At 48.0% G+C, this 18211-nt stretch overlaps 1 protein-coding gene across 10 annotated transcripts in view; it reads left to right on the top strand.

Moving 5' to 3' along the window:
• Positions 1-18211, top strand: part of SAMD11 (sterile alpha motif domain containing 11) — a 178842-nt gene that overhangs the window by 46367 nt on the left and 114264 nt on the right. For 9 of the 10 annotated variants that reach the window (XM_044996670.1, XM_044996662.1, XM_044996661.1 and 6 more), the window contains one exon: positions 11972-12150. The exons of the other annotated variant lie outside the window; for it this stretch is intronic. In XM_044996670.1, the coding sequence (XP_044852605.1) occupies positions 11972-12150 (179 nt within the window). The remainder of the gene's footprint in view (positions 1-11971; positions 12151-18211) is intronic. 10 annotated transcript variants of the gene reach the window in all.

The raw sequence follows: 18211 nt of genomic DNA, 5'->3' as shown, positions 1-18211 counted from the left end.
CCAAAGTTCAACCCACTTAAAACCTCAGACCAAGCAGCCGAGCACTTATGGGGGAGTCTGTATTAACAAACCAACCTGTACCCATGATGGAAGAAAACATCTTTGAGGAAGGAAACGGGTTTTTGGTTTTGACTGTTATAAACAATGGTGTGAAAAGGAATATTCCCCCAAATTTGAAAAATAGCTTTTGAACAGAGTTCTCCTTTTTAAAACATTTGGTGGGCAGGATTCGTTCCAGCTATTGGGCCTGCCAGTGTAATGGTCAGTTGCCACTTTGGCAGCAGAAGTGTAAATATTGCATTCAAACGATGGCCTAGGAAGAGCAAATATAGAAGGACACATGAGTGCAAGCATTAGCAAAAGCAAGGAAGGCTGGATTTTCTTATCCTTCGTCCTTATTCAGTGCCTTTCACCTGGAAATCTCAAAGCTCTTTAAAAAGTTGGTAAGCATTATTACCTCTCTTATAGGTGGGGAAACTGAGGCACGGTGCAATGGCATGGCTTGCCCATGGTCATGCAGTGAACCAAGCCATGAACTCAGGTCTTCAGGTTCCCTCTCCTTTTGCTTATTTTTTCAACCTTTCTACCAATTGAGTTTTCATTAGAGATGGGGAAAACCAGGACTGGTTTGGATCAAGATCTTGCTTTATATGAACCCCCAGATTGTTGGGGAAGAAAGGGTGTTGCTCCTGTGAATGGCTCTCATTTTGGCCATGTGATAGGGTGCAGAGGCAACCACGTCTTCTAGCAAACAAAGAATTAATAGTAACTCAGGCTTGCACAGGTGTGGGGAGGGAACATTGCAGTAACAGCTCCAGGACCAGGCATAGAGAGTGTTTTCCTGGGAGAAGACTATTCCCTGAACCTATTGGCCTAGAGGAAATATTTTTGCAACATGTTGATATTTATATGTGATCAGGAAATACAATTTTCACTGGAAGTGGGATCTGACGGGCTGATTGTGTGTGTGTGCACGTCTCCAATCAGCACCAGTATTTTTTTATTTCATAAGGCCCAAAGCAGAAAACTTCAAACAATCTCAAGATTGGAAAAAGTCCCCTTGGCCTAGTGTGCTGTAATTCCCGCACACCTGTTTGTCTCATTGCCTCTTCTCCCTGTGTTTAGAAGCTTACCCGAGGGCTTGTCTGCATTGCAGGAGCGGCTTGGCTTTGGCTCAGCTACGTGGGTGTAACTGCACCAGTGCAAACCCCTCGTGGAGGCACGCTGAACTGACGTTAAAAAGCAATAGGCTGGCCCAGTGGTTAGGGTGTTAGTCTGGGACTTAAGAGACCTGGGTTCCATTACCTGTTCCGCCTCAGACTTCCTGTGTGACCTTGGGCAAGTCCCGTAGCCTCTCTTGACCTCAGGTCCCCGTTTGTGAAATGGGGATGATAATTCTCTTCCTCTCAGGTGCTATGACAAAAAATGCAGCAGAGGCTACGAGGTGCTCAGAAATTACAGCACTGGGGGCCATAGTACCTAAGGGAGAGATACTGGTGCAGCTTAGCTTGGTTTCAGAGCTATGTCACTCTAACTGGGCTGGGGCAGCCAAGCCCTGAGATGCCCATGAAGCAGGTGATTCTTGCCTCAGGGACCGCCTTCTTCTGATGTTTATTACCAGTCATAGATTATAAAGGCAGAAGGGACCATTGTGATCTTCTCTGACCTCCCATATGACAGGCTGTAGGGCTTCCCTGAGTTAATTACATTAATGTGTGTGATGCTCAAAATCCAATCAGAAGGAAATGAACCCCCTCCCCCCCATCCTGTGTTAACGAATTCTGTCAGGAGCCAACCTGTTCTCGCAGCCCTCTCAGCCAGCTCCAATATGCATCGGTGGACACGGCCCAGAAGATACGAGAATAGATGACATGATGCTTTTTAAAGTGTAACAGGATGGCAGTGTGCAGGTCATGTCGTCCTCAAATGGCTGATCCAGTAGAGGATAACAGCCTACTGCTGCTGCCAGCTGCTGGAGTTCCTCCTCTAGCTCAAGCAGCAGGAGGTCTTTGCTGCGGTGCAGCTTTGGGATTCCTGCTTTGCTGATGACCCTTGCCGGGAGGCGCTTTGGGATCAGGGCCCTGCCTGCTTTTGTGCTTGTACCACCTTAGTGCACTGTTGGTGCTTCTGGAAACAAGTAATAAATTATAAACGTGTTAGCCATCAGGTTAGGAGCTGGACTGAATTTGACAGGGAGGCAGAAAATAGCCGCGCTGGAAAGCTGCTGACTGTTGTTTTATTCATTTGTTCATTACTGAACATTGGAGCAGGGAATAAGGCAGGAGGGCTGGACAGCTTGTTCTGTCTGTGACCTCTGCTTTAATGGTGAAGCGGGTAAGCACCTGGGATCCAAGCTGCTGCTGCAATACTGGATTTGCTATCGAAACAATCAACATGGTAGACCACTGGTCTAGAACGTTTAATGAAGGCCCCAGGGAGAATACAGGCTTATTCTGAAACTGAATTGACCCTTCCTTAGGTGTTTATATTAATCACAGCCAAGCCTAATTGCAAACTCTGGGCGAAAGTACAGTTAATTATCCTATGGGGGGAGGTTTAGCTGCTTTTCTTGTGTCATTTCCCTAATTAAAGCAATTTGGCTGGGTTTTTTTAAATCACTTCCAAGAACTCACAACCTCCCGTCCCTTCTCCAAATTTTATTATCAATAAAAAGAGAAAGAAATGCTGTCTGGACTTGAGAATTTCCTCCACATATGGAACAGATTTAGCATTCTTCAGCTCCCAGCAGTGGCAACACACAGATCTTATTCCTTGCCCCCTGCCCCACCAATTCCCTCTCGACTCGTGTGTTTCCCACAGCTACGTATGAGGGTAGGGGGGAACGTACACCCTGTAGCTTGTTCTTTCTGTCTTTCATGCAAATCATCTTGTGTGAGCAGAACTTATATACTTGCATGCGTACTACTTTTCACTGTGAGAGTCTTTAAACACTGCTGGTTTTGATGCTGAAGAAGCGGCCTCCACAAAGACTGCACCTGTTCAGCTCTTTGGGTCAATTCCCTGTAGTATCAGATGTCCAGATTTTGCCTTGCAGTCAGTGTGGACTGGCAAGAGCTTTACTTTTTGTATTCATTTTTTTTTCATTGAGATTCTGCCGTGCAGCTTGTGTAGCAGAGGCCTTTGCGTCGCTGGGATCAATTAAATACTCACCAGGGACTTTCTGGGAGGAATCTTTCCTTTTCTGGCTGACTTTGAATGTCACAACAGGGCGTTCAGCTGTTTTGACCTCGTTGCGGTAGCTCCCAGGGCAGGAAACCTTTCCTAACCCCCCCACCCCAACTTCTGCACTCTCCACCAGTCATTCCATCTGCAAGCTTTCACAGAGCTCTGTTGCAATATCGCGGTTTTGGTATTCTTGGCTAAGGAGAACACAGCTCTGGGGGAGCGCTACAAGGGAGTTGGATGGGTGGGTGTAGAGTGGTTTTATTTTGTAACTCTGATTACTTTGATTAACCAGAGTCATTCCCACCCTCTGGAAGGGAAGAAAGATGATCATCATTCTTCTCCTTCCTTCTGTTCCACAACAGAACCATTACCTGTTTGCAGGCTTCTGGTACACTCGGATACAACTGTTCCCAAGTTGTTTTGCCTTTCTAGTGCCATTGCATCCTTAACTTTGGTAAGATGTGAGGTTACATTTCATGTCAATTTCTATCGCGTGTGGCCATGGGCGGGAAAGTGACTGTGATTTAAAAAATAAAAAAAGACAAAGCAATTAATGGTATCGAAAGATTCTAGGAGGGTGAAGTGTGAGTGACTGGCAGCTGGACTGACACAAGAACAGCTGGGTGTGAGTGGGAAATAGTGGGATATTGGCTCAAATTCCAGCTGGGTTTCGTTATTCCGTAATCTTAACCCGCGAAAATAATCATAAGCAATATAGAAAGGAAAAAAGAAGCTGATAATACGTAGGTGATTCTGCTCTGCGTCCAGTGCTTATCATTCTGAAAGCTGTAGAGAAATGTTTGACTTCCTGATTACACCAAAATAAGGATGAAATTGTCTATGTTTTCCCCTCGATCCCAGGGCGAGAGAATCTTTGGGTTATGAAAGGGAGTACTGGCTCTGAAGGGATTTCCTCTGGACTCAGCCAGTGTTTGTGCTGGAAGCACATGCCTTGATGACTTTTTTTTTTTTAAATCATATGTTTTTTGGGGATGATTTCCCTGGGACAACACCTGTATGGTAACTGTGCAACAGCCGTAACTCTCTTATTAGCCTTTAGTGTGGCTGGTGCTTAAGCCACTGACGACTGGAATGAGGGCAAATCCTCCGTGTAGAACCTCTGTGGTATTATTATCTGTTTACCGTCTATAAAACGAGGGTGATAACCTGTCCTTTCTCCCATGCCAGCTACATTGTAGGCTCTTTGGGGCTGTCACTGTCTCTCACTACTGCCTAGTCTACATGCGTTTTTTCTGCTGGTTTAGCTACTTTGATTAGGGGTGTGATTTTGTACCAACATGGTTAAATTGGTAACAGCCCCTAATGTGGAGAAAGTTACAATGGTATAAAGGTGAATAAATCAGGTATGGTATTAAGCAGCTTTATGCTGGTGTAACTGTCCACGCCAGGGGGTTGTACTGCTTTAACTATATCCGTTTCTAAAGAAATATAGTGATATAGAAACAGTTGTAGATCTGTGTGTACAGCCTGTAGCATATTGGGGATTCTAGGCAGGGCTACCTAGGGGCTAGCACACTGGCCTAAGTTCTGTTCCTGGCTCTGCCACTGGCCTGCTGGCTGACCTTGGGAAAGTCACTTCATCTCTGTGTGCCTCAATTTCCCCATCTATAAAATGGGGATAATGACAGTGACTTCTTGGGCAAAGCACTTCGAGATCTATGTCTGGAAAGCGCTGTATAGGAGCTGGGTGATGTGATGCGATTGTTGTCTCAGCTGGGGGTCATAATACAACTGCCCCAGTTAAGATCTGCAGGGGCATTTGTGCTGGAACCCTTGTGGTATAAACAAGTGGGATTTGCTGGCTGGGTGTTCTCTGTGTGGGGCCCTTGGCTTTGCTCCCCTATACCCCCTTTGTTTCCCCCAAATATTTGAAAACTGGGGGGAGGATAGGAAGGTATTTAAAGGGGAGGGGGATTTGAGTTTCAAGTTGCCTGTCTCGCTGGTAGTGGTATTGTACTGCTGCATAGTGGATCTATACGTTTTTAGCGATTGCCGATCAGCTGTACAAAGGCATCTGGGTAATGCCGAGAATCTCTGTTTTTAGTAAATTTCTCTCATGGTGTGGGAGGGTTCCTGGAGTTTCCCTCCTTATCCGCACTTCCCCACTCCCTAGTGACCTGTGGCTTTTCACATAGCACCTGGTGGTTAATCAGAAGGGCTCTGTGAATGGTAGTGACAGGAAGGGGGAGGACTGGCTGGGAAAAGAGACGGTTTGAAAACTGAAATGACTTGCTGAGTAATACTGGGAGGCATGTCCATTCTAGGTACCATGCGCTACCCCAGGGGACCTTCTCATATGAATCAGAAATTGGCAGCTCCTTAAGAGATCACTACCTAGAGCTCTGGTCCCCATTAAAAAAGCCACTGCAGGTCTGGCTCATCTTACGCTGGGGTTACGTTCTGCAGTCAGCGCGTAAAGCAAAAATGGCGTATAGTCAAACTTACCTTGAGTGTAATGGCGGGCGGAATCGCCCGCACTACAGGCAGGGCCGGCTCTGGCTGTTTTGCCGCCCCAAGCGGGAAAAAAAGGGAAGCTGGAGCGGCGAAGCAACAACAAAAAAACCAGGTGCAGAGTGGCCGGAGCGGCGAACCAAAAAAACCAGGGTGCAAACTTTCGGTGCCACTTACTTGACAGCTCGCGGCTGCCTCCTCGGCCGCGCTGGCGAGCCTCTGAGCAGGCGGTGGCTGCGCTCTGGCTAGTGGGACTCCCTGCGCTGCAGACATGCCCCGGGCAGCGGAGTGCGTGCCCCGGCTAGTGTGGGCGGGGGCCGGCCAGGGCTTCCTTCAGCCGGGGTGCTTGCCACTCGGCCCCTCCCGCTGTGCCGCCTGCCGGGAGGCTCCGCGCCGCTCCCGCCTGCAGGTGAATTGAAAGTTGTCTGTCGGCGGGGAGGGAAGGACGCAGGCTGCCAGGTTTGCTGCAGACCTGGCACCGGCTGCGGCAGACGGAGAGCGCAGCCCGCTCCCAGCAGGGCGCAGCCGCTCCTCTCCTCCGCGCCCTACAGCGGCGCACTGAAAGTCGTCGGCGAAATGAACAAACGAACAAAAAAACCAGGCAGGTGCAGTATTTAAATTATTTTTCTCTCTTTTGTTTTTGCCGACCGCGTAAAGCTGAATTTACGCATGTTAAATGTGCGTAAGATGCGACAGACCTGGACTTACTGTGCAGGGGAATCAGAGGTATTTCTAAAGGGAACTAACTGCTGGAGCTCGACACCCCTTCTGCAGTAAGTGTTGGTAACTGTTGACTTTTATAATGGTAACCACTCTACACTTGTGGTTGAGAGGAATAAAAAGCCACATCAGCATTTTTGGTCTGGTCTGTCATGTGTATGTTCACATGAAGCCTAGTTTCTTTTCAGAAACCCATCACTTTATTTTTAAATACAACATGCAAATTTAACCATGGTGGGAGGGAAATTTGTTCCTGACCTCTGCTCGTTATCTGCTTATACCTTGAAGCCTGGGAATCGATTGCTGTGGTAGCTGCTATCCTCATTCATGTAATTGCTGGTGGTGGTTGTATTTGCAAGACTGTCTTATCCTTTACTGAATAATTAGCTCCAATAATATCTGTGACAGTGAGTTCCATAGATTAAAAAGTACATTTTAACTGTCCTGCCTCAGTTTCTCTAGGTGTCCTCTTGTTCTTGGGCTATAGGGGATAAATAAATAAAGTGATTTCATTCATTAATGAGATGCAGGTGGGAAGTAGTTCCAGATTCAGCTTTGCTTGTGGATTCATTTAGTCTCGATTGAGACTTTTCTGAAGGGCTTTGGTTTAGTTTGGCCTCTTGCCTTTGCTAAAAACTCATACGCCCCATTGGGCACTGTGCATTTCTCTGGCAGAGGCATTGCCTTCCCGCTGCTGAGGTAGAGCAGGGGCCATTATATACATTCAGGATGACTCTGGGAGTAACCAGAGATGCTCAAGAGACGCTCTCAGACCATCAGGATGGATCGTCCCTGATGTCAGTCTTGGATTAGGCTAAGTGTTTGGTCCTCCAAAGTTGTAATGTGAGCTGGGGTGATGTGCAGGGGTGAAAGAGAACTAGGACAAAGGGGTTGGGGGAAAAGCATCCAGTTGAACTTGGGCTGCTGTTAGACAAGGAGTTATTCCCTGAGGACACGCAACATGTGGGCCTGCATGTCATGGCTGCAAGTTACAAGCCTTGTGTTTCTGCAGGGAACTGAAGGGACTGCTGGGGTTAAGGAGCCTGCTGGACTTGCTCTACAAAGGTAGAGTTACAAGAGAGGCCTCTGGACTCTCTGGCTTTTCAAAACTCTGATACAAGAAATGATTGTAAAGGGACACTGATAGGTTGGCGTAGGCATGTATGAGGGGGCTTTCAGAAACCCCAGGGTTCGTCATGGTATGAGTATAAAAAGTAAATAAATAGGAACAGTGTATTTTGAAAAGAATAAAATTCTCTTGCAGTGTTTGCAACTCAACTATTGCAGCCTCCTGCTAATGTATGAGACCTGCACATAATCCCACTGCCACACGGACAAGTCTTCCTCGTTGCAAGATGACAAGGCTCCATCCAATAGCTATAAAGCCCATACCTACCTATCCATAATCATGCCACTGCAGTTTCTGAATGCGTACTAGCACGTAACATCGCTTTGCTGAATTCATGCTTAATTACCCGCCACTTGTGACATTGAACCACTCCGAATCTGAGTACCTGCTGGTACCTGTATTAACAGGGTTCACCTGCACAGGTGTCTCTTGCTGATGTAATCCGCCCATGGTATTGACAAGGGATGTTGGATCTGATCCGAGAGAGAACAATTCCATTGTCTTTAGTGGACTTTGGATCAGGCCCAGTGTGTTGATTAACAGGTCTGTTTTACTCACCCATGGCCTAATCCAGAGCCCTTTGAAATCAGCGGAAAGAGTCCCCTTGATGGAAGCAGGCTCTGGATCAGGCCCGTAGTTGCCTGAATACCTAATATAAATGCAAGTGTGTCCCCACTAGTAAATACCCCTGCATGGGTTAAGAAAGTGAAATTGATTGGAAACTGACAAAACTAAAGGACAGAATTGACTCTTTCAGTCTGTTTATTTGCCTGACCTGGGAGAAATGAAAAACACCCCCCAACTGCATAACTAGTACAAATAAAACTTTAAACACTGCAATTCATTTTTAACACTCTAGTAAGTTTTCAGTAGCACAGTTTAGGCATTTTTAAATTAAATACTCAGGGTCCGTTTTCCACTCCACCACACGGGCTTGAAGGTCCGTGTAGACGCCATTCCCTTTTAGTGCAATTACACGGGCATAAGGAGTGGAGAATCAGGCCCTTCAGTGTAACTAGGTTGTCCCTTTTTCGGATCAGGTCTGTGGGTTCCACTTTTGTCGGATGCCATTGTGACTTTGGGGGAGGGGATGGAGGGTGTCACTGAACCACACTTTGTGTCAGGGTTTAAGTGAAATGAGTCAATTTCTAGAGGTGCAGAATATTGGAAATGTTGGTGAGGGGAGAGGAAGAACCTGTGTTGTAGTAAGACCATTAGTTCTGTTCATGGCCTGACGGGCTCTTTCTGTAGGTTTAGTGCCTCCTTTGCTGTCACACTCTCACTCTTGTTAGGTCTGATGAGTCCCTGAGCAGTCACTGAGACCTGGTAACTGCTCTAAGGTACCATAATGGCCATAAAATGGTTTTTATTATCTGATCAGCGCTGTTCTCTTTAGCCTGCGAAGTCACAGCAGAGAGCATATTGCAATTATTTTGCAGCGGAAATTTGCACACCCTCCCCTCCACCCCCTTTAATTGTTATGATAAATTGCAACTTCAGGAAAATATATAAAGCTCTGGGCTGATAAAGCCAACTGATATTCAGCCCTGGCCTTTCAGCATGACTGGAGCCGGGTGCAAACACGACCCTTTTACAGAACACGCTGCACAAGCCATAGCTTCAGTGGATCGCTTTAGACAGAGGCTGAGCTCTGTACAGATTTGCTAACAGAGAGCTGTATGCAGTGGAGCTGGAAGGAGCCGTGTAGGGGAGGAGAAGCCCCCACCCTGTGGAAGGTGCCTGGGTGAGGGAAGCAGAGCCTCCATGGCGTGCTCCTCCAGGCCTTATTATAGACTTTAGAAACCGCTCTTTGCATGAGCCACGTGGTTGGGTCTCTTGAAGGAGGCAGGCTGGTGTGTGTGTTTTTGTGGGGACAGCCATTGTCTGTAGCATCGTCTCTTGGAAGCCCCTGGGGTATCCCCCTCATGTAGGCTTCAGACCATCTCACTCAGCTCTGGCAGATGTGCTGCCTTGCAGCCGAGGATGGGCACTTGGGAACCAACACTCAGACATCCTCAGTATGTCCCAAGATTCGTACAAATCCTGGGACGTCCAAGGGCGTAGAGGGATTCTCCCTGTTGCTGTTCCACAAGGGTTCGGACTGCATCACCTCTTCTTCACTCACCCCCAGTTCCTCCCGCCTCGCCCCAGGAATCATTTGCAAGTAAATTGAAAATGTTCCTCTTGGGGCGTGTCTGATCCCCTACATATGAAGGTTTCCCCCATTTTCAAGCCAGTTTGACCCATTGCTTCTCTGTCCCTTGATGTTTGCTGGTCACAGCAGCTGCTGCTTTGGCTCTGAAATGCACTAGAATGGGAAGGCTAACAGGCCTCCTTTGGGTTACACCTTTAGGTGGACATCGCTAATCATAGAATCATAGATTATTAGGGTTGGTGATTGCAATGATCAGGGCTCCCCTTAATTAACAGAACTGGAAAGTTAGTGGCAGACATGGACGAGATGTTTTCATTGGGTGTTCTTGGAAAAGTTTGAAATTTATTTAATTAAAAAAAAAAAAGACTTCCATTGAGGTTTATTCAGCTACCCAGTAGCTCTCCCCTGCTTTTCCAAAGCATTTCATTTGTCGGGATTATTTGGAAGGTCCGAGCTGCAGCCTCTGCGAACCTCTGTGAGGTTAAATGTCACTCTGCATTTATCTGACCTGGCCTGACACACTTCACCTTCTGCTCTCTGCGAGTCCCTCCTGAAAGCACGCTCCTGCCAAGAGGCCCGCAAGGCCTGGCCTTTCCCACTGAAGAAGATGCATGCACAAATTGTAGGGAGGTCACAGGACTCCTGCTTCACTTCACTGCTTTCATGGTTCCCTTTCCAATCCCGTGTTTGTGTTGATGCCTAGTTAGATTTTAAGCTCTAGAGGGCGAGGATCTTAGCTGTGTATTGGTCTGTCTCAGGTGTCCTAAACCCCTTTCACACCGGGTGTGCGAATGTGATGGTTGCCATCTTGCCTGCTGGACCTGGGAGTGAACCAGCATGCTCCTGAGTGGGAAGCATGAGCTTCTACAGCTTGAGCTAAAAAGCCTAACTGGGGTGATGATAAACTCTCATCCTCTGTGGCTCAGGCACAGAGTGGGGAGACCTGTGTCATGCACTCACCGGTGGGTTACACCAGTGGGTCTCAGCAAAGGGTACGTGTACTCCTGGGGCTACACAGAGGTCTTCCAGGGGGGACATCAACTCATCTAGATATTTGCCTAGTTTTACAACAGGCTGCATAAAAGGCACCAGTGAAGTCAGTACAAACTATAATTTCATACCGACAATGACTTGTTTATACTGTTCTTTATACTATACACTGAAATGTAAGTACAATATTTATGGTCCAGTTGATTTATTTTATAATTATATGGTAAAAATGAGAACGGGGGCAATTTTTTCAGCAAGTGTGCTGTGACACTTCTGTATTTTTAGGTCTGATTTTGTAAGCAAGTGGCTTTTAAGTGAGGTGAAGCTTGTGGGTACGCAAGACAAATCAGACTCCTGAACGGGGTACCGTAGCCTGGAAAGGTTGAGAGCCACTGGGTTACGCTACCCCAATCGTAAATGAGATGTATGGTTATTATTGGGATCAGTGCCCCGTTGTGCCAGGTGCTGTACATGTGTACAACAAAAAGACAGTCCCTGCCCCAAGAGCTTTCAGTCTATTTGTTTGTACTTTGGCTTTCGCAAGAGTTGTGTGGTCATTGACGTACTTTGGCAGGACTGTCTGGGGAGAGTTTGCACAAGCTCTTTCCTCTGTTAAAATCCACCCAGTTCAGCTGAGAGTGTGAAAAGGACAATGAAAACCGCTGTGGTGATAGCTTTACATTTGCAGCAGTACAGACTCTTTGCTGTTATGGAGGGATGGAGCTTGCCATCGGCCGGTGCGGGGAATTTCTGTCACAGGGAGTCTGGGGGGTGGGTCAGGCCTGTAGGTATTCTGGCTGGGGGAAATTCACCCCAGTGTCAAAAACCTGCAAGAGGTTGTGTGTGACTCGGGTGGTTCCCCACCCTCCCCTCATGCACCACTTCAGTCAAAATAGGGCTGACGTGGGACTTAATTGGAGCATAGTCTTGGTGCTGAGGGGGAGGGGAGAGAGTCTCCCCTGTTATGCATAAAATCTATCCTCTATAGTTAGTAGGAAATCTCTGAGAGAGAGGGGGGCTGGGCCCCAGCTCTGCCGTTGTCTTCCCCTCCTGTTGGCCTGGCCCAGCAGGAAGAGCGGAGGAAATGGGATTGTGAAGCGTCTGCCTGTTAGAACTGCAGCAAGTTTATGCTGAGTGTGACAGTCATGAGAACCCCCTTGAAAGTCACCTGTATTTGACCCTTCACACCCACGTTCACTGGGCGCTGACTCTCACAACGTAGCAATTTTGAGGAGAGCTTTTTGGTCCTGAGTTGCCTAATCAAATTCTCCTTCTCTTCCCCCTCCCCGACTTTTGTGCCAATTCCTTCCGCTCGCCAGAACCGGGGTCGCCTGGCCGAGAAGAGAACGATCCCTCTGCCTCCCACCAGGCTCCCAAAGAAAGAGCTGACCTCCATTTTCTCACATAGCGACGACAGCGAGGAGAGTGACAAGGCCAATGCTCAACACCCCGAAGTGAAGCAGGAGGAGGATCTGCATATCAGTATCATGAAAAGAAGGTATTTTCCAGCTGTGGGATGCTGGCACTGCGAGCCCAGAGATGGAGAGCACTTGACGGCGGGTCATGGGACTGTGCCAGAGCTGCCACGGGAAGCTCAAGTTCAAAGGCTGCCTGTTGGCGTCATCTCCTGAATTGGAAACGAAAGTGTAGATGTGGCAGATATATATTCGTTATACGCAATGAATGGAAGGGGGCTTCCTGCTCTGTGTTCCTTACTGTGACCCACTCACTCCTGTTTGGAGAGGTTGGGTGTCTATGGAGCCTTCGATAGACGTACCATGGAATTTACCTTGGTACTAGTGGCACTCGCCCATTAGATGATAATCTCATTTGACCCTCCGTCCAGTGTTCTGTGACTGTGCTGCATGGGGCCTTTTCAATCACAGATGGTAGAACGTGGCAAAAGTCTCGGAGCCAGATCCTCAGCTGGTATAAGGATGCCGAAGCTTCATGGGTTTGCACCAGCTGAAGATCTGGCCCTACGTTCCAGTTTGTCCTAACGTGACCTCGGTGATCTAGAACCTTTACAAACTTTGGGGTGTTGGTAAACAGAACGGCGGCAGGCGCGGGAGGGTGGTGTTTATGCTCCTAATTGGAAATGTTAAGTTGCTAAAGACAAAATCCCAGGCTTGGCCTGAAAAATGCAACGGTGAGTGTTAAAGTAGATGTGTTTGAAAGAGCTGTGGATTGAAAATAGTTAGTAAAACATCAGGAAAGTGTGTGTATGTGTGTGTCCGTCCGTCCTAAAACCGACAGAGAACTGAAAAGGGAATTGAAAATCTTAAGTCACACCTAGGTGTCCCCTCAGTTTGGCTCTGGTGAAAAGTCGCGTCACCCCTGGTATTCAGCTGCAGAACTTCGGGTTCTTGCATCCCTCCAGAGAAATATGTTGTTTATAGGATCTATAACTACAGGAAAATAAATATCCAGAGCGGCTGCATCTCGGCCCCCCCATGCATGTCATTGCTACTCATTTTGATCATCATCTCTCTCTAATGCATAAAATCGCTCAGATTCCCAGACAAGCTCTATAAAAACAGAGGAGTGGAAACTGAAGGCATGTAATTGCTTTTCTGTGTTTTATGCGTTCTTGCTCCTGAGCAGATAAGCCATTTCCCCTTTCCTCCAAGCAGAAGCCGCCGCGTGTAACAATGCGATCTCAGGAATAAGGGAGTCCAGAGAGTAGCCTGGCCCCTCGGGTGAAGCCCGTCTATAACCAAGAGCTCCTCACCCATCATGGTAGTTGGTCAACAGTGCTGGCCAAGGGTTATTAATTGGAAAAAGGGGCAGGGGGGCAGGTGCATCTCGCGCTCTCTCTCCCAGATGTGCACACACACGAACCTGGCTAAACAGTCCTAAGAAGCTACCATAATTTTCCCCTCCACCCTCCTTTAATTATGCTTTTAATTCTGCAAAAATGACAATGCTAGGCTTTCTCATTAGGAGGGAGAATAACATAATAAATATTTAATTGATATTCAGGGCCCCCAAAATATAAAGTGCTTTTATCTTAAATCTTTAATTACAGTAATTGCTTGGCCTTGTTTATTAGGAAACACAGAAAAAAAGATTCCTTAGTTGTCGTTAGCTCCTGGTCCTTCAGCTCACCATTGCGCTGCCCCTCCTTCCACTTTTTTGATCAGTTTATTGGAGGGTCTCAGTCTAAACCTTGCTTTGAATTCTTAGGAGGAGGGGCTGATGCTTCCCAGTTAGTTTGAATCCTGTTTACTCCATAGAGGCATTTTTGACCTCACTTTGCTGCCATTGTGGAGGGGCTGTGCCTGTGTGGGGATATTGCGTTTGCTTTTTCGCTTTCAGACCTGCCCAATCCTCTTTCCAGTGGGAGTTGGCTCAGAGGCCCTCTGGGCCTACAGTTCTTGCTAAGACAGGGCTTCGTTCTGAGAGGAGCTGTGCATTGTAGCCAGAGCTGCCTGTGCTCAGCACCTCTCTGGAGCCTTCCAGAGTAATCGCCGACTCTGGTACCCTCTAGGGATCCTCTGGGCTCCATGAGTGCTAGTGGGGGCGTTGCCTAGGATCAGACCTGTAGCGTGATGTCACAGACGGTGGTGTTCAAGTTCTTCCTGAAGCCCGGGCCTTGGAGATTCCTAGTGGCGAGCAAAAAATGGCTGCAGGGAATATAGAGCCTAATTCATTGCAAACACAGTTTGCCAGGGAATCTGTTGGAATGTGGGACCTTTGGAAGGTGGTGGAGGAGTAAAGCATGGAGACGAAGGAGAGCTTGGTAAAGTTGGTCTGGCTGCTATGTGGGTATGCCAGGATAGAGACAGAGAGACCTTGTGCTGTCTGTCCTGGCCCAGAGCTATTCTCGCATCTGTCTTGGTGAAGGGCTAGAATGGCAGAGCCAGAGGCCCAGGCACTGCAGTGATGGATGGAGTAATAACCAGAGAGAGGGAATGCATTTTCGATACCGCACCAGGAGGCACCTGCTGCCCACACCTCCACCTTCAGAAATCTCCTAATGCTCCAGCTCTTACACCTTTAAAGCGCACATTACATCCACTCCCACCCTATGGCCTTGAATGCCCAAAGGTGGAGCTTGCAGCATTGTTGTAGCCGTGTCGGTCCCAGGATATTAGAGACACAAGGTGGGTGAGGTCGTATCTGTTATTGGATCAGCTTCTGTGAAAGACACAAGCCTTTGAGCTGCACAGAGCTCTCCAGGTGGAGCTGTGAGTCAGAGGGGTGGCATGTGCTATTGCCTAGGGCTGGCTCTGGGGAGAACAATGGGTAGAAAGTAGTTGGATCCCTTCTGGGCACGGCTCTGCTGCAGTGTACACGCACTTGCTGTGCTCTCTCTCTTGTCATTAGCAGCACAGTGGAGAGGGAGGAGGGCGTGGTCAACCTGGTTCCAGAGAGGCCAACATCATCATCATAAAAGCTAGATGTGTAACAGACATGACAGCTGGGGCCACGAAGAGATGGTGCCCCATCTGCTTTCTGTTTTAATTCACCTGTTGCAGCCTCCCGTAGTGGTGACGGATTGGGCAGAGGTGTCGTTGCCTCCAGGGGAGAGGAAGAAATAGACTAAACGGTGGTGGCAAGGGAGTGAGGTCAGAACAAAGCCAGTCTCGGTGTGTTTCTCTCTCTCTCTCGCTGTCGTTTTGAATACTTTTGTTTCTTTTATGAAATGTCTCCTTCTGCCCCCAATATCAACGTGGGGGAATGTGTGCCAGTGTCAGGAAGGTTTGCCATGGTTAACGAAAAGGAAATGGAGTTTAGTGGGCAGAACAGGGGTCTGTGAGCTCAGTCTCCTGAGTTCTGGTCCAGCCTTTGCCACTGGCACACGAGGTGACATTAGGCAATCCATCCACTTTGGGTCTCCTTGTGGGTGCACTTCAAGAGCAGGGTGTCTGGATTCTGGTGCTTTCGGACTGCATGATGGAGGAGGATCGGCTAGTGCAGCTGTCAGCTCTGTGCACTGCAGAAGGGATATGGCTGGACAGATCAGGGGCATGGCTGAGGGTCCTGCCATCCCAACCCATGTGCGCCTGCTAGTGCTTGAGGTTGCTACTGGGGGGAGTGGATGCTGCAGCTTCTTAAAGGGGTAGTAGATGCGGCTGCTGAGCACCTTTTTTAAGTCATCTGTGCTGCATAGGGAGAGTATATGTAGCCACTGTTGGTTGGCCACTGCATCTCTGCACCCCTCTGGCTGTAACAGTAAGAAAGTAGCCCCTACCCTTTTTCTGTAAAATGGGTTCAGTAATATATATCAATTTTGGTGGAGTACTATTGCAAAGATTACTGAATGTTTGGAAAGTGCTGGGAGGCCCTGGAAGAAAGGTATGCTATCCAGTACAAATATTCCGTTATTAATTCTGCAAACGGTAGTTTGTAACGATGGTGAATTGCAGTCTTGTCTGCAGGCCCTTTACGTAGTCGAGGAATCTGTCTTTTTGCAGATTGTTTAATAAAGTGGCCAGTGAGGTCATGTCTCTGCCCGCGAGCATGTTGCTAGGTCCTGCTCCTACATATTACGGAACACCTGTGGAAGGAGGTGTTGGAAGGAGTCAGAGATGCTCAGCAGTTGCTTTTGGTGCATATAACAAAGTTAAATAAAGCAAACCTTGTAACTGACGTGAGCCTGGGTCCCTGTACAGAGATCCAGGTGACCTGTGATTACAGGTGGGTTGATGCCTCTTTTCGTGAGACATCGTGAGCCCCGCTTTAGCACATTTTACATTAGCATTCTGTGAGCATGCCCTGCATGTGGGAAACAGAAGGTTTCAAGTCCTCTCTCTCCCAGCCAGCTTCCTGTGCTGGGATTGATACTGTAATGCAGTGGTTCTCAACCAGGGGTCCAGGGCCCTCTGGGGGGGTGCGAGCAGGTTTCAGGGGGCCGCCAAGCAGGGCCAGCATTAGACTTGCTGGGGCCCAGGGGAGAAAGCTGAAGCCCCGAGCCCCGCCACTTGGGGCTGAAGCCGAAGCCTGAGCAACTTAGCTTTGCGGCATGTGGCAAGGGACCCCAGGCAACTGCGTTGCTTGCTGCCCCCTAACGGTGGCCCTGGCTTTTATATGCAGAAAAACAGTTGTTGTGGCACAGATGGGCCTTGGAGGTTTTTACAGCTTGTTGCGGGGGCCTCGGAAAGAAAAAGGTTGAGAACCCCTGCTGTAATGCTTCACACTCTGACTTAAACTCTCCAGCAGCAGCCACCCAAGTGCCATGGGGCAATGCATTCAGGCCTTTGGTTGCAGAAAGCCTCGCTCTTCTAAGGACTCGTCCACACACACAAGTTGTGCTGCCTTAACAGTCGCAGTTTAGTTAAAGCAGTACATCTCATCTAGCGTGGGTGCACTTATATCAGTAGGCAGATGCTTTATACTAGGGTAGTTAGCCTGTTCCCATACAAGAAAGGAAATATGCTATACCAGTTTAAGGCACATCCATACAGGCATAACTGTATCCACGCAAGGGGTACCACCAGTGTAATTATTTCGGTCAGAGATCACATCCCTAACTGAAATAGTTACACAGGTACAAACGCTGAGTAGGCCGGGGCTAAATTGGGACTTTGTCAACATGACGCCTTTTCCATTTGTGATGAATTATTGACTAAGCTGCCCGTTCGTAGCACCTGAGCTAAAACCGCTCCCCACAGGTCCCTTCTCTCACGCTGGGCTGTCGCAGATGCACACTAAAACAATATCACTGCGGTTTTTCAAAGGAAGCTAAGGGAGGTTGGGCACCAGATTCAACTAAGTTCAATGGGAGTGTGGCGCCTAACTCCCTTAGACATCCGTACCTATAATAGTAAGAGAGACTGGCTTAAACCAACAAAGGCCTGGGAGTTTAGAGTTAGGGCTGGAACTGCCTTTTAGCCACTCCATTGTGTATAGCTCAAACAGGAGCAGTAATACTTCCATAGATGCTGGATTATAGGCACCATAAAGCAGCTGAAGGATTAACTGGAGGTTTCTCAGTGTCTACATAACTACGCCGGTGTGGACACACACCGTACGCTGATGGACGTGCAGCGTCCTGCCAGTTTAGAAACACCACTTCACTGACCCACATTAGCCAGGTGGACAAAAGCACGTTTCTGTCAGCTTGGCTGTGCTGGCCAGGGGGTGTGGATTTTTCAGACTTTTGCCCATCATAGCCATGCCAGGATACGTTTTACATGTAAACCAAGTGTCAGCTCCAATTTGGTTTAAACCAGGCAGCTGAGCACAGGGGTGTGGGAGAATTTTACTACTACTTTTAGATGCTGGCTGCTCTCTTAAGATGGAAAGGAAAGAGATGTAATGAAAGCCCCTGAGCTTTGAGATGATGGGCTGTGTAACTGCTCGTAGAAATACATATGTGGATAATTCTCCAACAGGCCGTAATGGCATGGCTAATAATAAGAGGCAATAATACTTAAGCACCTGTTAAAAACGGTAAAAGTTTTTGACCTGACCAGCTGCAAATGCTCCAAAGGAACCATTACTGGGCTATCTGTAAATATGTAGCTTGGCCTGGGTAACACGCAGGAGTGCCTGGTTAAAAATGCCGATGAAATTCTTGTTGAAAAAGGAGTGAGAGCAGCAAGCGCAGTAGC

Source organism: Mauremys mutica, chromosome 21 (assembly GCF_020497125.1).
Source record: "Mauremys mutica isolate MM-2020 ecotype Southern chromosome 21, ASM2049712v1, whole genome shotgun sequence".
NCBI lineage: Eukaryota > Metazoa > Chordata > Testudines > Geoemydidae > Mauremys > Mauremys mutica.
The sequence above is the reverse complement of the archived record's forward strand: the minus strand, read 5'-3'. Positions and strand labels throughout refer to the sequence as shown.